Source organism: Panthera tigris, chromosome E2 (assembly GCF_018350195.1).
Source record: "Panthera tigris isolate Pti1 chromosome E2, P.tigris_Pti1_mat1.1, whole genome shotgun sequence".
Lineage (NCBI taxonomy): Eukaryota > Metazoa > Chordata > Mammalia > Carnivora > Felidae > Panthera > Panthera tigris.
In genome coordinates this window covers 61,282,147-61,306,785 of record NC_056674.1, presented here as the reverse complement: position 1 = coordinate 61,306,785, position 24,639 = coordinate 61,282,147, and the positions used below count along the sequence as shown (strand labels likewise).

At 49.4% G+C, this 24,639-nt stretch overlaps 2 protein-coding genes across 2 annotated transcripts in view; one reads left to right on the top strand and one right to left on the bottom strand.

Annotated features, from left to right (window-relative positions):
* LOC107180469 (AFG3-like protein 1) overlaps nucleotides 1-18,840 on the bottom strand; it is a 28,369-nt gene extending 9,529 nt beyond the window's left edge. The window contains 7 exon segments of the mRNA XM_042968097.1: nucleotides 3,525-3,610; nucleotides 4,065-4,138; nucleotides 4,141-4,219; nucleotides 4,415-4,549; nucleotides 6,662-6,762; nucleotides 18,592-18,725; nucleotides 18,785-18,840. Coding sequence (XP_042824031.1) covers nucleotides 3,525-3,610; nucleotides 4,065-4,138; nucleotides 4,141-4,219; nucleotides 4,415-4,549; nucleotides 6,662-6,762; nucleotides 18,592-18,725; nucleotides 18,785-18,840 — 665 coding nt within the window.
* On the top strand, nucleotides 18,799-21,489 carry LOC102968997 (CENPB DNA-binding domain-containing protein 1). Its single transcript, XM_007091102.3, has one exon. The coding sequence runs from the start codon at nucleotides 19,546-19,548 to the stop codon at nucleotides 21,169-21,171; it is 1,626 nt and encodes a 541-aa protein (XP_007091164.1). The 5' UTR covers nucleotides 18,799-19,545; the 3' UTR covers nucleotides 21,172-21,489.
* The last annotated feature ends 3,150 nt before the right edge of the window (nucleotides 21,490-24,639 follow it).

Here is a 24,639-nt window from a genome sequence, read left to right as displayed (position 1 = left end):
CAAGTCTAAACCGAATTAAACTAGAACTTCAGATGGCTACAAATCAGCTTTGGGGCTAATCATCTCCGAGGCCTTTGATGTCTCTCAACAGATTCAAAGTTCCAAAGACAAAGGTGGGCACATGCCAGCACTGAATCCTACAACCAGAAACCACCTACCAATCGCATGTAACACCCGAGGCCATCCCCGGCCTGGCCAACACTCACCTGTGAGTGAGCACCGTGACAGCCCAAAGGGAGCACCGCGAGCATCCTTATGGGGGTCTCCCACCCAGCCCAAAGGGAGCACCGCGAGTGTCCTTACAGGGGCTCCCACCCATCTTCAGTGGGTGTAGGTGGGCTGTGAAAATGGACAATCTGCCTTTGATGTCGGGGCCTAACAAAGACAGAGACACACAGACGGTCAGAGCAGGGTCACTTGTAGCCACTTTGCAAAATCTACAAGGACAGCCTGGGGCTCCAGGCACCTTCCCTGCTTCACACTTAGTTATTTGGAGTCAGGAAGCAATGATGAAGTATCCCAAAGGTCAGGTACACTTACCTCCTGTTTTTTTTTTTTTTTTTTTTTTTTGAGAGACAGTGCGGGGGGGCGGGGAGGCAGAGAGGGAAAGAGAATCCCAAGCAGGCTCTGTGCTATAAGCACAGAGCCCGACAAGGGACTCAAACTCACAAACTGTGAGATCGTGACCTGAGCTGAAACCAGGAGTCAGAGACTAAACCGACTGGGCCACCCAGGCGCCCCTACGTGAAATACTTTCAAAATAACAATGTTGATAGTACTACCTGTGATACAACTAAAGAAAATCTGAAATGTTCTCTGTAATTCCTTTTGTCCTTGGAAAGGCTCCCATTCAGTGGGTAAAGTCAAGATAATGCACTGTTTCTTCGTCAGTAATGAACTATTTAAAAATGGTGTTGCAATGATAGGATAGTTATTTGAAGAAAGATCAAATTTATGCAATATCTCAAGCTATATATCAGAATAAAGTACAAATGGGTCAGAGACGTAAATGTAAAAAAAATAAGTCATAAACATGATAAAGATGTGTCCATAATATGAAAATAACGAGAGATTCTTTTCTAACTATAATTTGAAACCCAGAAGTCGCAAGAGACCCATCACAATTAAAGTGTTGAAAGCAAAAGACAAAGAGGAAATCCTGAAGCAGCAACAGAAAAGATTCATCACATAGAGGATAACAGCAATATGACGACTGGTGCCTGGCACCTCATCAGAAATAGTAAAATGAAGGCAGTGGAACAAAATACTCAAAGCAGTGAGAACAAGAAAAATTTTTTAAAGTCAAACACGAATGCTATATCCAGCAAAACTATCATTAATCAGGGCAGGGGCACCCGGGTGGCTCAGTCGGTCAAGTGTCCGCCTTCGGCTCAGGTCACAATCTCATGGTTTGCGAGTTCAAGCCCCCTCGTACACTCAGCTCTTGAACTCATTAAAACACCTTCATGACTGTGCTGCCTCTAACATCAAATCCATTCCCGGGGCCATGAGCCGACAGTGAGCAAGATGAGGACCACCCTGGGCAGCAGGGCAAGTCCACGCGGGACAGACGCGCTCTCAAAAACGGAAAGGGCCAGGGAAGAGGTGATGTCAGTTGTCAGAGCAAAAGGTGAGGGTGAGCTCTTCTTGTCTACCCTCTAAGTTTTTACAACACCGCGCCAGAAACATGGATGTATCACAGCACTCCCACCTGTATGGTGAAGTGACGTTTCTGCAGGCCCAGCCACACCTGTCACTCCCAAAAGTGGATTGCCGGGAGACAGCAACTAGCAGCACCCAAGGGCATGCACAAGCTTCCACTTTTTCCAAATGTTAATATTAACCACTGCAGGGCCCTGATCAAACGAACCACCCCCAGGGGCACCTGGGTAGCTCGGTCGGTTAACGGTCCGACTCTTGACCTCAGCTCTGGTCTTGATCTCTCAGGGTGAAAAGTTCAACCTTTGCATTCGGCTCTGCACTGGGCATGGAGCCTGCTTAAAAAGGAAGAAGTAAAAAAAAAAGAAATCGCCTCCAAATACACAGGTAATGATCTAACCAACCTAACCTTTAGCACAAGGGCATGAAGCCCCAAACCTGAGCGCCATGTGACCGGCAGGCTTGCTGATGTAGATCAGTCAGTCACACCGGCCAGGATGCATCAGAGCCGGGTCAAGGAGGTCAGGGCGGTTGGTGCCAGCCACCACCACGACGTTCGTGAAAGAGGTGAACCCTGGACATGAGAAGCAAGGGCGCCCGAGGAGGGGGCTCGGCTGGCACCCACTGGGGTAGTGCTGTATCCCCAGACAGCTCTCCTCCTCTCTCTGGTCCTGACGCCTTGTCCTCTTCTGCACACCTGCTCATCCTTCTAGGGACCCTGGCCTCCCTGAGCCACCCTGCACTGGCTCTGCTCTTCCTCTGCTCACTCCAAACGGACTACAGAGGCCATTCAGCGGGGCCAACGCTCCTGCCCGGGGCTGGCTCTGGGGCCCCTCCCTCTGACCCTTCACGGGCAGGACACAAACAGCACACCACTGGCTCTGGTTGTCACAGACCCCATTGCTCTGGCTGAGACGCGTCTCCGTCAGAGAGCAGTCAGACGTTCCCCGGCTAACTGGGACCCCCCAGGACCTGGGCCCACGTGTGGACCTCCATGTTGACTCACCACTGGTTCCTGACAGCGTGACACTACCCGATGCCACCCCCCAACCCCTGGGGAGCAAGGAGACTCTCCACGGTGTCAGTGCCCCAGCTACTTCCCAGTCTCCATCCACCCAGCCCTAGTGGGCTCACAAGGCCCAGGGAACTGGAATAGTCAAGGGCAGGCAGGACTGCAGAGAACGGGGGCCGCCAGCAGAGAAAGTGGTGGTGTTCCCACCCTCTTTCCCCCTGAATGCTCTCTCCCATCAGCCCCTTGAGACCTCAGAACAGAGTACTAACCTAGTTAGAATCACGGTTGGATACGAGCTATGACAAAGGGTTTTGGAACGTCTTGTCTGGGCAGAAAGAATCTAACACAGTAAGCCTCTCAAGCTCTGCTTATAAGGTGGCCCCCAGCTGGCTCTGGGACCTGAGATTTGGGGAGGGTCTCCACTGCTCCCTGATAAGAGGGGCTCCCTAGGCCTAATCTGTTTGTACAGTGTGGTTTTGCTGCGCACCTGCCTTCCTCCCGGGAGTCTGGGATTTTGGTACATACTGGGCAGAGAGTGCCACAGGACCAGCCCCCACTGAAAACCTTGGTCAACTACATGCCCACATGTCGTCACAGCTCCATGCCAGGAAAAGTCGGTGCCCCCTGCACGTCCTGAGGGAAGCTGCAGCCAGCTTCCCTGGACCACATTCTTCCCGCGCGGATTCTGCTCTGTGTCTGTCACCAGTCGTGGTCGTGGGTACAGCTACACATGGGGTCCTAGGAGTCCTCCTAGTGAATCACCAAACCTGGGGTACTCTTGGCAGCCCCAAGATGAAGATGAAAACTTGCCATGGGACCACTGAAAGCATCTCCAAATTTGAAAAACGTTCACCATGTAGACATTTCCAGTGAGATATCAGCACGCCTGACAAGCCACCAGACACACTGAGCTGGAATCACTTTGAGGAAAAGTCTGAACTGAAAGAAAGAGAGAGATTTGGGGACATGGAGTGGGCTCACACCCATGAGACTCTGCGTCAGGAAGGGCAGCAGGAGAGAGGTTCAGAGGGGAAGGAGCAAGGCTCCAACCACACCATCCTGCAGGCACCAAGGCCTACACTAGGAGAGGTGGGGGAGCCCTCATCTACCTGGTCCACCTCCCCAGGAGGGCCTCACCTCTCCTCCTCTCACCACCCCATCTCCACTAACCCCTCCTGCTGGTAGGGAGGGGGCAGTGGGGGGCCTCTGTGGATCTAACATAGCTTTCTCCATTAAGTCTGCCTGAGAGCAGCCTTCCTACAAACAGAACCATCAGGGACGCTCACTCACCCAGGGAGTTGATAGAAACAAAAGCCGGAGGAGGGTCACGCGAGATGTGGCAGTGCCGACAGGACAGGCCTGCTCTCGGCGGCTGTCAGCAGCGTGCACTCACCATCCATCCCTCCGCAAGCATCTGGTTCAGCGTGCTCTCCCGGTCACTCTGGCTTCCGAAATGCCCTCGGCCTCCTTCCTGCCAAACGCATCAATATCATCAATGAACAAGACACAAGGAGCGTTTCTTTGGGCCGCTGCAAACATGTCACGAACCTAAAGTAGGAATCCACACAGAGAGTCTATTTTGCTCCTGGTATGAAAACAAAAATGAGTGTTTGTTAACCCAAGTCTCTGCTTCTCTTCTCCGGAACCCAACCCTTATCTCAACATGTGCGGCGTGCTCTGTGCTCACTGCCGGGTCCACACAAAGACCGGGGCTGTCTGACTCGAGGACAAGCGCCCACCTACCCTTGCTGGCCCAATGCCGACAAATGTTTCCAGGAACTCTGACCCATTCACGGTGATGAAAGGCACACTGGCCTTCCCCGCAGTGGCTGTGGCAAGAAGCAGCTCCAGTGCCAGGAGACCAGTGGGCATGGCTCCCTGAAACAGAAAGGTGATGCTGGGCTCTTAAAGGGGACAGATGGGACCCAAAGACAGGCCCGTTTCTGATTTAAACGGGTGACTTCCAGGCGTCACTAACAAGAATCCCATGAGATGATGCCCCATTCTTCTAGTCCGAGGTTCTCCTTCTAATATTTTCTTAGAAAATTAAACCACGTTCACCATAAAAAGTTCAAATACCACAGACACACGAAAGCCCATCCACCTAAGCAGGCCATGTCTTCACAAGAGCTCCCGAGGGCAGGGCTTGCTGGGTCAAAGGGTCTGAATGTCTAACGGGTGCCATCAAACCGTTCTACAAAATAGTGACACCAATTCACACTCTGGTAACACACCTCGGTGTTCGTCTTATGGATTACCGTCACACCTGAAAACTGAAAAGAAATTTAAAGCAGGGAATTTCTACTGCCCCATTTCCAGTCAAGGGTGTGGGTTAGCATCTAGTTACCTCAGAGGAGACCATACAGTGTTTTTTCCTTGAGTCTTTAAAAACAACAACAAAGCACTCACGAAGAGGTAGGGGGAAGGAGTCACAAAACTCAAGTCCACAACATGGTGCTGGACCCCATGTTCCCGTGAACGTGGGTTAGGGTCACGGTGCGCCATGAATCCACCTCTGCCAGTCGCGTGACCACACGCACAACTGAGAGTCCAGGGTACGTGTGTCCACATCTACTGTAGGCCTTTACGCCCAGGAGGAGCCCACACCCATGTGGGTCCTGATGTCCTCGGCACCACACAGAACGACAGAGACGCCTCCCGCAAGCCCACACACTGCTGGAGGGTCGCACTCCAGGTGAGAGGCCCTTCCTGGTGACCTGACCGCCACACCGCTTATCACACCCACTTTGCAAGCACGTACAAGCAGCTGGACATCCTAAGAAGCAAAGAGAGGCACCCCCTGCGGCACCCAACCACAAAGCCGAGGGGACCAGCAGCTGGGCCAGGCGCTGGCAGATCTCCAGTAGGGAGCACCAGGGCGAGCTGCACCTCTGTCGCACACACATGCTTTCCAGCAAACACTCCCCAGCCTGTAAGACAGGACAGCACCTCCTACCCTCTAGTCCCCAGGCTCACAGCGGTCACCTGTTGCTGTTGTTCAGAACAAACTGTCTAGTGGCGGCCACACTACGGGGAGGAGCTGGAGAAAGCAAGGGTTCCTACAAGGGCCTGTGTCCAAAGAGCGGTCTACACTAGGCGCTCTTAGCCTGGTCCACATAGCCCGGGGATGACTGAAGGGTCTGTGATTCCATTTCCTTTAAGATGCAAATCATTCTGGGAAAAGGACTGGCAGTTTGTCAAGCCATCAAAGGGTCCATGACACAAAGAGGCACCAGCAGAAACACACAGCAGCCAGAATCACAATGGCTGTACAACAACCCTGACCCACACCAACCCCACCCCTCCGTCCAGAGCAGGGTCAAGGGCTCACCATAAGGCAGCTGTATCTGATCCCAAACCTGTTTATGCAAGCTGTACTTCTATTTTAATTATGTAATTTAACATTGTGTGAACTAAAAAAAAAACAGGAATAAAAAAAGGTTGTTTCTTCAAAAACTAAGTTGAAAGCTTTGGAAAATAAAGCAATAAAGGCAAACAGCTAAAAAAAAATGTCAAATTGAGTAGGAAAGAAAACTCTAAGAAAAACGTCATAAGAAAATACACGGTTCTACACTCAGACTGCTCTAAGTTCTCACTTCATTTAGAGAACAAAACTGTAGGTAACGTGTGGTTTATGCGGAACATTTAACAAAAGATTCTGATCATTGGCACCAAACTAGACGGACAGACTGGTCTCTAAATGAAAAGCCAATTAATGTTTGTGCTTCAAGTGAACACAAACACACTTCAGTTGGGTATGGACTGTTCCTATAATTGCACAAGCTCATAGTTCAAAAAAGTAAACTCACAGAGGTTTCAGTTAAGAGGATCTTCACAATTCTGCCCTGGCAAATGCTACTTCCCATGATTAATAAAACACACAATCTCTAGAAAACGCTCAATTGTCCCGTATCTGTCCACACTGACCCATGGTGATCTCTGACTGTGACCTGGAGCTCAGAGCATTATCATGTTTCCTGAAATCAATACCTTTGGAATTTGGGCTCCTGAGTCCTGACATTGCTTGGGATTCTTCAGGAAATTCACAAACTCCATCATCTCCAACCTGGCCTCTTCACAACCAGCTACATCTGCAAACCACACGTTGACACTGTACTTTAAGACCCTGGCAGTGTCTCCCCAGCACTGAAGAGGTGGCCCCCGTCCTCGCCTGCCATGCCCAGCCCCCATCGGGCCCCCTCCTCACAGCACAGAGGAAGATGCCCACTAGGAGAAGGGCGGACACCAGATTCGCAAGGGAAACCTAGAAGATCCAAGAAAACCACTCATCAGTTCCCTCGGGAGAAAGGCTGTGAAGGGCAGACTGATGCTACACAAGGGAGCAGCATCTTTTAAAAACATGTCAGAGCCTGGACACAGCATCCAGCCTTCCCCAATCCTGAGCCTCTCACCCCACACACGTCTGTCTGCCCAGACACCTGAAATTGGGGGTGAGGAGGACGGACCCCAGCACACCCAGCACAGCCCCCTCACAGTTGAGCCCTGTTATACTATTTCTTAAGGGCTGCCTGCCTAAATATTTCACCAATCGATTCTTTTCTCCATGAAAACAGAATTTATTTCTTCATTTTACTATATATAGTAAATTAGCAGATGCCTACAATATGCTCAAAGGAAGCACACTCCAAAACTGGTAAAAAAAAAAAAATTTTAAGTTTTTATTTATTTATTTTGAGAGAGACAGAGAGAGTGAGCTGGGGAGGGGCAGAGAAGGAGAGAGACAGAGGATCCCAAGCAGGCTCCACACTGTCACCACACAGCCCAACAAGGGGCTCAAACCCACAAACCGCCAGATCATGACCTGAGCCGAAACCCGAGTCGAGCACTTAACTGACTGAACCATCCAGCGCCCCTCCAAAGCTGATTAAACACTGAACTGTTCTGTATTCAGAACCGCAGACTCCAGACTGGAGCCCGACATTCACCCGTCGCTCTCGGTGGCACAGGCCACCGCCGTCTGGTTGGGGGAGTTCAATGCCCAGTTCCCAGCGAGCAGTCTCCAAGTTCCGCTCAAAGGTGTCAACACTGCTGATGTTAAACCATACAAACTTCTGCAGAGACCAAGATTCAAGAGCAGCTTTGGGCTCCCCCTCCAGCCACCCCCCCCCCCCCACCGGTGCTCCTCCAGCAAAGCCTGGGTCTGGCCTCACGAAACCACAGGCTTTGGGTCTTGGATGAAACTATAAGAAGCTCCCACAACTGCGAAGGTTTGTCTGTCCCGTCTTTGTGTCCCTGTGCTATTCTCTCCTCCCAGCTCTCAGATCATGGTTCTTACATGTTACTTGACAAAACCGAGTCACAGTTAAGACTCCTACACCAGGCGGGTGTGGGGTGCCTGGGTGGCTCAGTCAGTTAAGCATCGGACTTCGGCTCTGGTCGTGATCTCATGGTTCAGGACTTCAAAGCCCACGTCGGGCTCTGTGCCGACAGCTCAGAGCCTGCAGCCTGTTTCGGATTCTGTGTGTGTGTGTCTCTCTCTGCCCCTCCCCCACTTACGTTCCCTCTCTCTCTCTCTCAAAAACAAATGAAAATTGTTTAAAAATTTTAAGAAAGAGCCCTACACGGGGATTCTGTTCTACTTGGAACACTGCTATTGCTACACACCAATGTGGTAAACGATCCCCTTTAACACGGGTTATTAATCATGGGAAGTAGCATTTGCCAGGGCAGAATTATGAAGATCCTCTTAACTGAAACCTCTGCTGTTGGGTAGTGAAACCAAGAGAGGCATGTTTTTGAAAACACACACACACACACACACACACAGAAAACTACACTTTACTTTTTCAATTCTTTTTTAAAGTTTATTTATTTATTTTTGAAAGAGAGAGGAAGGGGGGGAGAGAGAGAGAAAGAGAAAGCATGCACCAGGGGAGGGGCAAAGAGAGAGGGAGACCGAGAATCCCAAGCAGGCTCCAAACTATCACAGAGCCCAACGTGGGGCCCAAACGCAAGAACCCATGAGTTCATAGCCTGGGCTGAAATAAAGAGTCGGATGCTTAACCAACTGAGCCACCCAGGTGCCCCTACGCTCTACATTAAAAAAAAACCCTACGGAGGAACAGTCAGCCTTGAACTTACCCCTCACCTCAGATGCCGTCCAGGAGCAGGAATACCACGCACAAACTGTTCACAACCTCCAGCCAGTCCACCTCAGAAAAAGAACGCCAGACCTGCAGAGCAGGGCATTCGGCAGCAAACCACGTGCTTCTGTGCTCGGACGTGCTCCACAGACCCAGACTGTGGCTCTACCTCAGCCTACCCTCTGCAGAACAGATCCGTTTTGTTTTTCTACTAACATGAATACTTTCAGCCTGGGGTATGAACCTATTTCCATTTTAATAAACAGAAACCAATTCAGCAACAGGAGTTAAAATTTGGTACATCCAGGCACTAAGATTCCACACTGCCTTGGAAATCCAGAAGGCACACAAACAACAGTCTTACACTGACTACAGGGCAGTCCTAAGATACAGAGCTGATTCGGGAACATTCTGTCCACCCAGCTGCAGGTACCACAAGAAAACAGTGCCAGGGAGAATGAAAACGTAATCCCCACGGCCCACAAGCTATTGGTGCCTCTGGACCCAACCATCTGCACGCAGACATGCTCCTCTGGGAAGCTCTTCAAAGACAGAATTCAGGGGTGTGCCCCGTTTCCTTCTGCCATCCATCTGCTCTCGACAGCATCTCAGATCACTACAACAATGCTCCTTCTGGAAAGTAAATAAAGACTCGGGGTTGTGTGATGAGGACGTGTTCCCAACTGTGGCATCTTATGACCACCCCACAAAGCTCAATGCTTCCACAGTACAGCCTAATGCTCGTCAAAGAAACGCCTCAGAGCAGCCGAACATCCCAGCTTTTCTGCAACAGAGACCCCAGAGACTCCACCGACTCTCACATTAAAGAGGCAAGAGCTTGGGACATCCTTACAGCCCCCATCATGTTTCAATCCCTTACTTTTTGGATCACCGCCCGGCTGGCCAGTCTTGCTTTCTCCGACACAATTACACTACCACCTGGGTACACAGCTCAACACGGTGAAGCCCAAGGGGCAGGGTGGAGACCAGTGCCCACCTGTGTAACCTTGCTCAGAGCAGGCCAGGGGCTTCCTTCTTTATATTCTTATTCACTTCCCATTTTTTGCAAATATACTTTCTCCTCATTTTAAAAATTGGAAGGAAACGTTCTCCCAATTTTAGTTAGGAGAAATAACAAAGCTATTTTACAACAAAGTTTGCTACTTAAGTTCCTGGATACTGTGGTTTTTTTTATTCCCAAATGCATGAGGCGCTCAGGGAGGGCCGCGCTTCAGCTTACTTACTTCTGTGACACCCTAAGATGTCATCAGGTGATCTCACAACAGCTGCGGAGGAGCGGGGAGACGGTGCAGCACTCAAGCTGGACTTTTCCAGCCAACCTGCAAGTTCCTCTGGGTGAGGAAGATCAGGTTTCTGGTCTGAGCCTGGGGAGAGGCTGCCTGTCCCCTGTGCACCACGGGGGCTGAGCGCAGCGCTGAGTGAGGTGAGCCAGGGAGGGAACGCGTCCCCGTTCGGTGCTCTAGGCTGTGCCTCAGAACAAACACGTCACTGTCAGCGGTGCCAGAGCTTGAGGGAACTCTGGAATCTGTCCAGAATGCAGACACAGGAGGACCCCCGTCTCACCCCTCCTCCCCAGCAGGAGGCAGATCCTTGGGAGAGAGGAGAGGCAGCTGCCATTCCCCCACCCAGCAGGGAGCAAGGGCCTCTCTGAGGACAGACGTGCAGGCAGACAACAAAGGCCTCAGCCACAGACCCTGGTGGGAAACAATGGTTCTCTACAAACATCATCACACAGATGGAAGTCCGGATCTTAACTGCGTGTTATCTAGAGCGATGGGCAGAGGGGGAGCAAGTCCTCTGCTCCTACCTAAGCTTGCACTTAAGCTGGAGGGGCACTCCACCTGACTTCAGCGCTCAGAAGGACAAGCCAGGGAGGACCCTGCGAGCACAGCACAAAGCCTGGGGTGGACAGTGCTGGCCCACCCTGCTCAGGGTCAGGGTAGGACCACACTAGGAGAAAAGCTTTCAATCAGACAGAAGATTGGAGTTTACAGAAAAAGAGAATGAGGTCTTAGGAGCAAAAGCTAGTCAATGATGAAGTTAGGCCATGATGTTATAGGGACCTCCACCCAACAAGAATGTGGGCATGACAGCGTTCGGTGAGGGAGTTACTGGGAAAAGTGAAACTGGTCTTGTCTATACCCCAAGGCTGGGATGCTCAGGATCAGAGCTTGCAGACCACAGGGGTGGGCACGCCGCCATAGGTACCAGCTCCTTCCTGGGTGGACAGACTGTAAGTCCCCTCACCAGACCCCTCACCAAGTAATACTGCATGAACTGCTTCCGGGTGATTTCCTTCCCAGGATCTCGAAAATAGATGTAGGAAAATCCCATAGCAACACCTGCCTCCAAAACAGCAAGATTGTGGAAACCCTGCTTGTCCCAGGGGAATGCCCACCCCCCCACCTCCTCCCCCCCCCCCCCCCCCACCGTGGGACAAGAGAACACATTTTACGGTTAAACGAGGGTGGTTTCCTTCATGAAACAGCGACTTCTTTTATCAGATATTATGAGAGACATCATCAAATGCTCCCTCCTCACACTCCACCATGCTGTGTGCGTGGTGAAGCCAAAGCCGGGGTCCTTTGGGAGGAAAGGCCTCCGCTTGGCACATGTAAACACAACAAACACAGCAGCTCAGCAAAGCACCTGGGAGAGGCAGAAGACCCACAAAGAGCCAACACTTCTGGGGTTATCTCTTATCTGGGTCTTTTAAAATTCAGATGGAAATCTCCACGTTGTCATAATTTTAAGTTTGTTTCTTAGAATCTTTGAATCAGCTTGCTCCAAGAACAAGCAGAGCGACTGCACAAAGCCCAAGCACAGCAGTGACCGGCCCCCTGGGTACCTGATGGGCCTCGTGGGGTCTATGAGCGTGACCGGCCCCCTGGGTACCTGATGGGCCTCGTGGGGTCTATGAGCGTGACCGGCCCCCTGGGTACGTGATGGGCCACGTGGGGTCTATGAGCGTGACCGGCCCCCTGGGTACGTGATGGGCCACGTGGGGTCTATGACCGTGACCGGCCCCCTGGGTACGTGATGGGCCATGTGGGGTCTAGTCCTTGGATGCACACACACCTTCTGCAGCCGGCTCCACCAGGCAAAGTCACCCTGCTTTCCTCTTCTCCTGCCTCCTCTGTTCCAGCCCCAACATCCTTTGGCTCACCAGTTCCTAAGAGAAAACAGAATCTGACACCAGGTAACAATAATTACAACTTCCTAGAGAAAGAGGCTTCAGAGAACAAAAAAATGCCTTCTAACATATAATCTTCCTAACACTGGTGCCTTCTGGAGGTAAACAGGGAGCAGGACAGGAAGAGGCTGGGCAGAGCTGAAACATAAGTATTTTGTCCAGAAGTGTAGGAGAAAAGCCTGCTGTGCCCTTCCCAGCTCAGGACACAGGTTAGAGTGGAAAAGACTACTAGACCATACCAACCCCAGACATTTCCAGACAAGATGGAAATTTTGAAAAATTTCTTTAAATCTCCAGGTAATCACCAGTGAATGGAACATACATACCAGGCACGATCCAGGGGGCATTACTGTTAAACAGCTGGCACTTTGGGCACGATACCCCTTCTCAGAACACTGACCCACAAACTAGATGACTGAATCCAGCCTTGCAAGCCTCTTCCTGCAACACACACATAAAATACAAAGCAGTTCAGAGTACACAAATCCAGCCCCGTAAGCACCCCTGTCCCACCATTCTGTCGGGTGCAAAGTATGTATTGGGAGAGATGGCTCTGATTCAGGACATGCCCACCTAGGGTTCCTCCAAGTACACTCTGAGGATCAGGAGGCTTGAACGGTCCTAGAAAGCTAGGCACACCCAAAGAAACACTCTCCCCTCCCCATGTAACTCCATCAAGTACAATTTCCAGTTAAAATTTCCAAGAGGTGCTTTAGCACACACAAAAAGACAAGGTGGAGAAACAAAAACGAGTAATTGTTATCACGGAGTCTGCCAGGCATTTAGCTTTGTTTGACGTGTATGATATTCGATTTATAAGAAGTATGCGTTTGGTCCTCCTGGTACAGAGCTTTAACAACCCTTGGAATTTCCTAGGTGGTAAAGGCGTCTTTGGTTATTCATAACCAGCCTCTTTCAACCACACTTGAGTTTGTGTCAATGATGTGACTTTTGGAAAACCCTTAAGGATGGAGGCAGGTTGCTAGGAGAAGCAACCAAGTGATTAGAAGGTTAGAAGTTTCAGCCCCACCCCTGACTCTGGGGGAGAAGGGGGGAGGGGAGGGGAGAAGAGCTGGAAGTCGAATTAATCACAGCAGCCAATGATTCAATCAATCACATGCCTATGCAACAAAGCCTCCATATAAACCCAAAAGGGCGGGGTTTGGAGAGCTTTTAGATTGATAGACAAGAACGTACCCACATTCTGTGCTAAACCCCAAGGGGACAGAAAGCTCCTATACCAGGGAATCTACCAGAACTTGCCCTACATATTTCTTCATCTAGCTGTTCATTCATATCCTTTAACATCCTCTGTAATGAACTACTGGTAATCTAGTAAGTACATTGGTTTCCCGAGTTTGTGAGCAGCTCTAGCAAATTAAATGAACCCAAGGAGAGGGGGTCATGGAAACCTGATTTACAGCCAGTCAGTCAGAAGCACAGGTGACAATCTAGAAGTGGAAGGCCATCTGAAGGCAGGGAGTGGGAGGCAGAGGCAGTCTTTCAGGACGGAGCCCTGAACCTGTGGAATCTGGTGCTAATTCCAGGTACATGATGTCAGAAGTGGGTTAAACTGTAGGACACCCAGCTGGTGTCCCAGAACTGCATGGTGGGGAAACCACCCCCCCACCACCCGCCCACACATTTGTGACCAGAAATGAAGTCGCAGAGGTGCCACACAAGAATGCATGTGTTCCTAAGAACCTGGGAAACTAACCCAAAACTTAGGAAAACAATCGTTCCCCTGAGTAAGGGAAAGGTGGTCTCACAGAGGCTTCTAAGGCAGCGATCCATCCATGGCCATGTTTCTCCACAGCCAGGCAACAGGAAATGGAAGGGCCTAAGCAAGAAGCCCAAAAAGTCGCAGGACAAACAAAGCCACAGTCCTGCCCCGTCACATGCACACCGCTCCAATAACCCCAAATCAAAGCCATGGAGGCCCAAGGCCTAGGTGACCCGGAAACAGACAAACATATTACAGGATAGAGTAAAAATTTGCATAAACGATAACGTTGCAAAAAACCAACTGCTATATTTGTAAAGCATGTAAACACACCTCCCAACATGCTTCTATGGGCCTCCCCCTATTCCTCACTTACAGGTAACTGAGCAGAAGACGTTCCACAGGAGAACCACACCTGATAAATACCCACTTCACCAATCCACATCACCAAACTGTGAGGCTTCGGATCCGAATAAGGAAGGGGGTGACTTGGAAGCCACGGGCACGACAAGCAAAGGAAAGAGAAGGCCAACACCACACGTGCACGGGCCGCCTGCTTGTCACCTCCCAAGGAGATTAACCCCAAAAGCAGCGAAGGCCTTAAAAATGTAAAACTCTCACAGTTTTAAAACATCAAATTGATGGACACCTGGGTGGCTTGGTCCATTAAAATGCCAAATTGACCCTTGTACCTTTTCTTGGAGTTGCTGCTTTTTCTAAGTCTCTGTTTCTTCTAAAGAATTCCTCAAACCCTTAGGGACCAAACGATGAGGTTCTGGTACTTTAAAAGCACAGACCACACTCACATAAGCAACCATCCTGTAAGACGAGGAAAGAGAGTACGAGAGAAACCAGTTTTCTGCCCTGACTCCTTGCTTGATGCAATCAACACGCACCTACAAGCCTCACATACAGGGTGTCCAAGGGGACACTGAGCACAGTCCTACAGTCCACTGTGAGGGGCAGACGCGCTCCAAGCTAACTGTAGTCTGCACATCATCTCTGTTGTGCTTCCCAAACATGAGGCTCAGCCTGGCTGTCACTCAGATATGTAGAAACAAAGGTTTGTTCTCATGCATCCCAAAAGATTCGCCTAGAAACTTTCTTATGAGACTTTCTCTTTCACTGTCCTATCAAAACCATAAAGACAGGCTGCAGTGACCCAGAAACGGGAAGACTGAAGTAAGGCTCAATATGGAAACTAGAAAAGGGAGGAGGCACGGGGCATCCTGAGTCAACACACACCCTGTCCCCTGGTTCCCCCACTACAGGGGAGACACTGAGGAAGCCTCACTTGGTTCTCGTAACGTTATGCTAATGATGGTAGAAGAAAGATGGGTACCTTTGGGTGGTTTTGAACACAGCCGCTAAGAAAATGACGTCAGTCTTGCCCGAAGAGCCAGCTGCTGAAAGCAGGTCCCCTGGAGGCAGTGAAAAGTGAGAGAAGATGAACACCTTCTGCCATGTGATGGGCCATTTTCTCATGGTGGCATTACAGGTGGGAAGGGACCCGGATGTGGGCTAAAGGGCTAGCTTGCTGCCTTTGCTTATCCGCTTAAATGTCCCATTAAAATAGGATTCAAACAGGATAAACAGGAACTAAATTCACTGCAGAAACACATAAAGAATTTTCACAGCTATTGCTGTCAATGCCTCCACTCCCACCCCCACCAAGTCCCTAACCATTTCTTGCCTGAGACAATTTTGGCCACTGAAACTATCACAGCCTCAAAAACAAACATGATTCTAAGATTAAGCCACACAAAATTTTAAAACCAAAGGATACTATAATTCATCTTTGATCAACCAAGGATTAGTATTTTTGTCAGGCCAAAGAAAGCAAGTGCTCTTCCAGATCCTGTATTTTCTTCAGTCCTCAAAGAAGAAAATGCCAGTTTTCACCATAAGCTGACAATATTTAACACCAGTTAAGGACAAGACCAAAGACGACTTAGATTTTTCACTATTATATGTCAAAAGCCATTAGAACAAAAATAAGCTCAAGAAAAGCCACCATATTAAGAAAACAAAATCTAAGTACAGTCAAGAACCCAATATTGATTATATTGAAAAAAAAAAACCCAACATAAGCAAAGATTTGGATCATCCCCAATATTCTATTATAATGAAAATAGACATACAGGTGACAACACCCGTGTTATTTCAACCATGCTGTCCCTCATGATGAGGCAGGCCATGCCCCACGGTAAATTCATTGCCAATGGTTATTAACTTGCTAATAAGCCAAATTATTCAAACATCCCTATGAAAAGCCAAAGTGGACTCACAAGTAAGGTAAGCTGTAAGAAAGATATTAAAACCAGGGAGAAACCCAAACGGGGAAGCTCAGAAAGGAGATGCACCAGGAAGGGTGATGAGGCTACGAGAACTTCCACACCGTGAATGAAGCCGCCTGCTGCGGGGATTCAGCCCGCACAAAGGACCAGAGCCTGATGTGGAGGAATCATGAGACCATGAAGACATCACAAAGGCATTTTACTGCAACAGGAAATTTAGACAAAGGAGCACAGAAGGTGGTGCACCTGCTGGGTAGGTGCTCCTCTGTCACCTCCTCCAATCCTCACCATCCGCCCTAAAAAAGTAGGTGTGACCGTGCCCCCTGCAGAGGTGGAAAAGTTTAGAGAGGTAAGTGAGTGCCTGAAGGCAACTGGGAGCCGGGCGGATGAGGGGAAACCAAGCCTCCCAGGGTTTCTGCAGCTCCACGCCAAACAGAGCTGGGCTGGTGGCCTTCAGCCCTAGAAGTGCTAAGTACTGTGCTTCAGGCCTCCAAAACTTGATAAAACTCCCAATTCCTTTATTTCAGTTCATGACTTAATCTTCTTCCGACATGGGTTAGGGAACCACGTTAGGTCAGAGGCAGTTCTCAGAGACACAGTCTGTTACTGGTGTTTGGCTGTGATGAGCATACGCAATGCCAAGACGTGGGGCTGGGCACAGTAAGAACCTTCAACAGGCAAAGTGCCACTGTCCTTTTTTTCCCGTCAGATCATCAGCCAGGTTACCCTGGGGTCTCAGACTCACGCAGACACAAGCCCGCCAGGCAGTGGCTCTTCAATCTGCTGGCAGCTCACTTCCTTCAGCATCAACTATCCCACCCACATTGATATGGCATTTATGCCCTCCATTCCCTTCCCTTCCTTTTCTACTTCCCTTGTTCTGCTAGTCCCGTTCTCCTCCTTGCACAGCAGGGATGGTGCGGCAAGATCACTGAATGAGAAAATAACTGCATGGAAGCCTCCAGAACATAAGCTTCCCTTGATGAGTGTTAACTGATAGGGTACTTTTGACTACACTGTGACGCCTCTCCAGCTTTTGCAGGCCCCCCCCCCCCCAGCCTACAAATCCAAGGAGAGCAGCCGAGGGACAGAGCCCTTGCCTGTGTTCACTTCTTGACTCTCAACAGATGAACAACTCAGTCTGGGGGAAAAAACCCTCAAAGATCATCCAACTTCCTTCGTAACTGAAACCACTGAGGCCACGGAGGTTCAGTGACTCAGGACACAGCTGTGTCAATTACTGACTTCCACCACGTGTTAACAACCAGAACAGCCTCTGCAATGCTGAAACGTCCCAGGCGAAAGGCTCTGCTTTCGTCGATAGTTCCAGAAACGGAGCTCACTTGTACCACCTCCAAAATGAATAGGGATGGGAGGGAAAAGCTCATTCCTGAAGACAAGACAGGAGATAAATCCACGGAATCCTTCTTCCTCCTTCACTACTGTCTGGAAACCAAGATGCCTTTCTTGGACCAAAAATCAGAAACCTCACATTTATGCAGGAGAAAAAATTAAGCCAATGTGATCACTGCACCCTGGGATGTATCAACCAATACAGAAACAGAACCTTAAAATACGGAATCCTAGGGGGCGCCTGGGTGGCTCAGTCGGTGAAGCTTCCGACTTCGGCTCAGGTAATGGCCTTGCAGTTCCTGGGTTTGAGCCCCCAGCCAGGCTGTATGCTGACAGCTCGGAGCCTGGAGCCTGCTGCAGATTCTGTGTCTCTGTCTCTCTCTCTGCCCCTCCCCTGCCCACACTCTGTCTCTCAAAACTGAATTTAAAAAAACATTAAAAAAACAAAACCCACGGAATCCCATTTCACAGTATTTAACCAGAGGAAAGGCACACAACCCAGAAATACCTAAAAGTGAAGGCACTGGGGCGAGATGGCCCTGAGCTGCAAGCGGCCAGTTTTGCTTTTACATTTTCTCTTCCATAAAGAGGGTTATGGCAGCGCTTTCGTGCAGGAGGGTTTAGGACTTAAATGAGAGGGTTCGTGTAAAGCCCTTAGCACGGAAGGCTGGAAGCAGTACTAGCTGCTATGAGAGTGGTGAAACCGGGCTCCACGCGTGAGAAACACTAACAGCCCGCAAAGCTTTTCCACGTGCAGTATCGCATCCGGCTCAGAGAGCAACTCTGAGCCACAGCAAGCATTACCTCCGGGCCCAGGAGGAAACGGGCTCGCAGTCGAAGCGAGGTGCCCGAGGAGATGCTGTGGGTTTGCGGGGACTCGTGACTCGAACGCAAATCGCTCCACGTGGGGGCTCTTTGGAGAGGGGGCTGAGGAGGCAGAGGAGGGAGCCAGCACTGCGCAGGGCCCGGGAGGCGGCGGGAAATTCAGAAGGCGGCAAGAAGCCGCGAGGAGAAGGGCAGGGACGCGGAGGGCAAGGGACGGCCACCTCAGCCGCGGGGACAGAGCCGCCGGCTGGGGATGTGGTGGTGGCCGCAGCCAGGCCCCTCTAGTCCGCTCCCCCGGACCCCTACCCCGCGACAGCCGGCGCAACCGGGCGGCGTCACCAAGGCGTCGAGCGGAGCCCCCGCCCCCGCCTCCCGACACCTGCGGGCAGAACCTCCCCGCTCACCTGCCGGGCTGTTCCGAGGGCTCTCACGCCTGCCCTGACCGTCCCGCCGCCTCCTGGGCCACCGCCGCACGGCCCAGACCGTTCGGCCGCCGCCCGGAGCGGGTGCGACACTCCCCGCCCCGCCCCGCCCCGCCCTGCCCCGCCCCGCCCTCGCGCCGCTCGGGCGCGCGCACGCGCAGAACAGCAACAAAGCCAGAGAAGCGCCACACCCCCGGAGCCGGCCCCGCGGGCGCTGGAGGCGTCGCTCATGCGCGGTAAGGACTAGGCGCCGGCTTGGGACCTCTCATCAGCTGTCTACCCTACCACCTGACTTTTTAAAGATCTGAACGTGAGCGCTGTCGGGTCCTGTCCACACAGCGGAGCGCAGAAATCCCAGCGACCGACTCGGGCTAGATGCTATGAGGATACCCAGCGCCTTTAGACTTATTTTAAGTCGGGCATCTCCAAGGACACATATTTCCCGGGTCCTCCACAGGAAGCGGTTCACAAAAGACAACACCAGTCCCTGGTCCGCCCCCCGACCCCCACCCCCGGCCGCTGCTACCGGCGCCTCTCGTGAGCCCGCTACCCGGCTACCTGCTGCTTCGATGTCCCTCTAGAACGGAGGCACTGACTCGGTGTGTGCTATGCAGCGTTATTAACTTGCACGGATTTTTTTCTGTTTTCTGGATCCCAGAAACCCACGCCGGTTTTAATGTTCCTGCAGATGTGCTGTCTGGGGATTGGACACTCTGATTGACACCAGAGGCCTACGCTGCCTGCCTTCCAGTCGAGAGTGAACCAGCCTGTTTCTGGCAAAGGGGGCCGGGCAGGCCTTTGGTGACCTTTTTCTCATCTGCCTGCACTTCTTGGCAGCCCCGTTTTCTCTCCCACGTTTTGCAAGGGAGCAGAGAATAGCCACGGGCCTTCTTGCTCCTGAGACTGGTGTGATTTTATTACATTCTGGAAGGGAAAATGCCTGGGAAAAGGTCCCTAAATGCATCGGCCATCCCAAGTGCCAAAAGGGAACGGAAAGCAATTACCCTCGACATAAAATTGGAAGTGTTAAGACGATTTGAAGTTGGTGAAAAGCTCAGCCAAATTGCGAAGGCCTTGGGCCTTGCTGTTTCTACAGTGGCTACAATCCGAGATAATAAGGAAAAAATTAAAGCGAATTCGCAAATAGCTACTCCTTTGAGAGCCTCCCGGTTGACTCGGCATCGAAGTGCAGTCATGGAGACCATGGAGCGCCTGCTGCATGTGTGGCTTGAAGACCAGAGCCAGCGAAATGTGCCCCTGAGTGTCACAGTTATTCAGGAGAAGGCTAAGAGTTTGTTTGATGACTTACAGCGTGAAAGAGGTGCAAGCTCTCCAACAGAAAAGTTTACTGCAAGTAAAGGGTGGTTTGTGAGATTCAAGGAGCGCCACTGTTTGCCCCACTTCAAGATAAACAGCACGGCTCCTGGAAACAAGGACCTATATCCAGAAGCGCTAAGAAGCATCATTGAAGAAGGTGAGTATACCCCCCAGCAGGTTTTTAACGTAGATGAGACGGGGCTTTATTGGAAGAGAATGCCTGAAGGAACGTTCATTTCTGTGGAAGAGAAAGCTGAGCCAGGCTTTAAATCATCCAGAGATCGCTTGATGCTGCTTCTTGGTGGCAATGCAGCTGGGGACTTTAAGTTGAAGCCCTTATTGGTGTACCACTTGGAAAACCCCAAGGCTCTGAAAGGATACTCCAAGCCCAATTTGCCTGTAATTTGGCGCTCAAACAAAAAGGCCTGGGCAACCAGGAGCATCTTTCAGGAATGGTTCACATACTTTTTTTGCCCAGCCGTTGAAAGATACTGTGCCCAGAATAATCTCACCCACAAAGCGTTGCTCATCCTAGACAATGCCCCATGCCACCCGGTAAATTTGAGTGATCTGTCTGATAATGTAAGAGTGGAATATCTTCATGACAGTACAGCTGACTCCATCCAGCCCATGGGTCAAGGCATAGCCTCCGCCTTCAAAGCTCATTACGTGAGAAGAACTTTTGAGCACATCCTAGAAGCAACAGATGGGGAGGATACAGCCACGATCAGGGAGTTCTGGAGAAACTACAGCATCATGGATGCTGTAGACAACATTGCACTAGCTTGGGAGGCGCTGAGACCGGCAACGATGAACAGCGTGTGGAAGAAGATCTGGCCTGAGTGTGTTCGGTTCCAGAGCGTTTCCCAAGCAGATAACATTGCACAACTTCAACAAGACATTGTGAGCCTTGCCAAGAATGTGGCTTTCGAAGAGGTTGTAGAAGCCGACGTGGACCAGTTGCTGAGGTCCCACGAGGAGGATCTCTCGAACAAGGAACTGATGCAGCTAGAGCAGGAGCCTGCAGAAGAGGAGAGTGAAGATGCCCCACCTGCCCTGCGTCAGCTAACCACAGGAAGACTCTCAGCAGCCTTCTCACACTTCGAGGCAGGCCTACAGGTCCTTACAAGTGACGGCCGTAATGATGATTGGAAACTGAAAGTTTCGGGAGCAATCAATGATGCGATCAACTGCTACAGGGAATTGTACAATGAGAAAAGGCGGCGCTCAAAGCAACTATCTTAGGTCGTTTTTCAGTGTGTGCGACCAAACGTTAATCAAAATAAAGCCAGAAGCAGCAAGATGACCTCAGCGGATGAGATCCAGCCACGCCTCTCTACTTCCAGATGCTTTACATCTTTGGAAACTCTTGTTTCTGGTATTTTCATTTTGACACCTGAGAGTACCAAATTTTGTCATTAAAATTTCACTTAAATATGTGCTTTAGAATAATCACATGCAAGAATACCCAGGAAAATGCTGCTTCAAAAAGGGAAAACTGCAGGGTGCCTGGGTGACTCAGTCTATTAAGCCTCTGACTCTGGATTTTGGCTCAGGTCACGATCTCACAGTTTGTGAGATCAAGCCCCACGTTAGGATCCACACTGACAGCGCACAGCCTGCTAGGGATTCCTTCTCTCCCTCTCTCTGTCTGTCTCTGCCCCTCCCCTGCTTGTGCGCATGGTCTCTCTCAAAATGAATAACTTTAAAAAAAGAGAGAGAAAACTGCAAGGAGGAGACTAGCTCTTCTAAGACATTAAAGCAAACTATAAAACTTCAGTGAGTAAGTCAGTGCAGTAGTCAGACCTGTGGAATAAGTTTGGAAGCCCCGATTTTTTTTTAATAGTGGGGGACAACTGGTTAATCATTTGGAAGAAGATAAAATTAGATCCCTGCCTCACAGCATACACAAGACTAAATGAACAGATCGTGGATCCAAAAATAAAAATTGAAACCATACGAGTACTACAAAAACACGTAGATGAATGCCTCTTTGACCTGGGTGCTGGGAAATTTTCCATGACTTAAGATCCAGATGAAATAAGAAAAGTTAATTTGACTGTATAAAAATGTAACAAAAGAGCTTTTCCATGGGAGAAACACTACAAAGTCAAAAGCAGTTGATAAATTGGAAGAAGATATTTGCAACATCTCACAGACAATGGGCTAATCCCTGCTATATGGAGAACTCTTAGGATTGAAGAGGAAAAAATACCAGAAATCCAATAGAAAAGTGGACAAAGGATATAATTCATAAATAAATAAATTAGGTCTTGAAACAACAAAAGTTCAACCTCATTCATGATTAGAGAAATGCAAATTAAAGCTACACAGATACTGTGTCTCACTAATTAGATTGACAGATAATCAAAAAGTATGGCCACACACTCTGTTGGTGATGTTCTGGGCTAACAGGGACCTCCTACATTGCTGATGGGAATGCAAATTGCTACAACGAATATGGAGGGACATCAGACACTCATAAAAAATACATTTCTTTTGATTTAACAATCCCACTTTTAGGAGTATACTCTGAAGATACACCTCCAACAAAAGAAAATACATGTGCACAGATTACTTGTTGCATCCTTGTTTGTTACTGCAAAAGTGAGGAGACAGCCTGAATATTCATATATAGAAGAATGGTCAAATATGAAATGGTTATTACATACAATGGGATATAATCTAGATGTAAATGATGATAACAGTAATAAAGGAGGAAGAACTCTGGACTGATAGAGAATGGTTTCCAGGGTATACTATTATTTGAAAAAAGCAACGTGCAAAAAAACAGTATGCTATCATTTTTGTGGAAGAAAGAAGGGGGAGGGGCTCCTGGGTGGCTCAGTGGGTTGAGCATTGGGCTCTTGACTTCAGGGCTCAGGTCATGATCTCACAGGTCATGGGTTCAGTCTCCACATTAGGCTCTGTGCTGCAGTGCAGAGCCTGCTAGAGATTCTCTCTTCTCTCTCCCTCTCTCTCTGCTCCTCCACCATTCACACGCTCTCTCTCTCTCTCAAAAAACAAACTTAAAAAAAAAAAAAGGTGGGGGGTGGGGCGCGCCTGGGTGGCTCAGTTGGTTAAACGTCCAACTTCAGCTCAGGTCATGATCTCGCGGTTCATGGGTTCAAGCCTTGAGTCGGGTTTCGTGCTGACAGCTGCTTCAGCTGCTGTGTCTCCCTCTCTCTGCCCCTCCCCCACTCATGCTCTGTCCCCATCTCTCAAAAATGAATAAATGTTAAAAAAATTATTTTAAAAAAGGGATAAACGAAATAAGAAAATAGACATGTATCATACTCATTTTTGCAAAAAGAAACCCTGAAAGGAGAAGCCAGAGACCAAAGACATTGGTTACCTGATGGGAAGGGGTGGAAAGAAGCAAAGAACGGGGGAGGAAGATATTTGACGAAACTTTTGTAAAGGTTTTTATTTTTTAAAGTGCCTTTAAAAAAAATTTTTTTTAATGTTTATTTTTGAGAGAGAGAGACAGGCAAGCCTCTGTTGAACCAGCCAGGCACCGTGGCCTCTTGTGAAGTTCTGACTTTAGGAACCATGTTAATATATCACAACAATAAAATAGGCAAATAAGAGGTGCCCGGGTGGCTCTCAGTTGCTTAAACTTCTGACTCTTGATCTCAAGGTCGTGAGTTCAAGCCCCATGTTGGGCTTTGCACTAGGTGTGAAGCCAATTTAAAAAAATAAAAATAGGGAAATAAAATGGAGTACATGAATGGAACCATATTTCTCATGAATTACATATACACGGTGAAAGGGGAGAAACACCCAAGTGAATTTTGAATGCTGTGTTTTGACTGTATTCCCTCAACTAAATACAAAAAGGAACTCAAAAAAAAAATATTAAACTCTAGGCTTCTTTTTCACAGAGGCATAGGTTGGCAATGCTGAAGGTACTCTCTGTGTTCTAGGATTGAGCAAATAAATAATTATAGATAACGGAGCCAGGTTTCTGTCAAGGAAGGGAATCACAAATATTAAAAAGGGGAAAGAATCTTGTGGCATTACTTTGAAATTGGGAGTATCAGTGTGAACTCATGTTTTTAATATGTTTATGGAGGACTAGATGTCGATGAAGGGGCTACTATTTCCTGTCTGGTAAAAGGACCCAGAAGCAGTCACAGCCCAGTAGGACTGAGCACACCCGACGACCACATCTTGTTTACTGAATTACCACTGTCCACTAACAGCTGTTGGGGCTCCTTGAGGAAATGGCTGGTTTCAGGGCTAGGAGTGGGAAAGCGCAAGAAAAACCAAGAACACCTTATTACGCTAGAAAGTAAGCGGTTCCTAAAGAATGACAGAAACATGTCAAAAGGACGCAGGAGACAAGTAGATCAAAGCGTCACTTCTGGGGAATTCTCACTCCACGCGCGAAGCCTGAATCCTATCAGAAAAACCCGCATTGAAGGATAGTCTTCAAAAGTATTAACTTGTGCTTTTTTTAAGTTTATTTAGAGAGAGACTGAGACAGCACAAGTGGGGGAGAGGCAGAGAGAGACAGAGAGAGAGAATCCCAAGCAGGCTCCATACTCGACACGGGGCTCGAATCCACAAAACTGTGAGATTATGACCTGAGCAGAAACTGAGGGTCAGACACTTAACCGACTTAGCCACCCAGGCGCCCCAGTTACCTTGTGATTTTTAAAGGGGTCCATCACGCACCCTTCCAGATTAAAGAAGACTAAACAGACATAG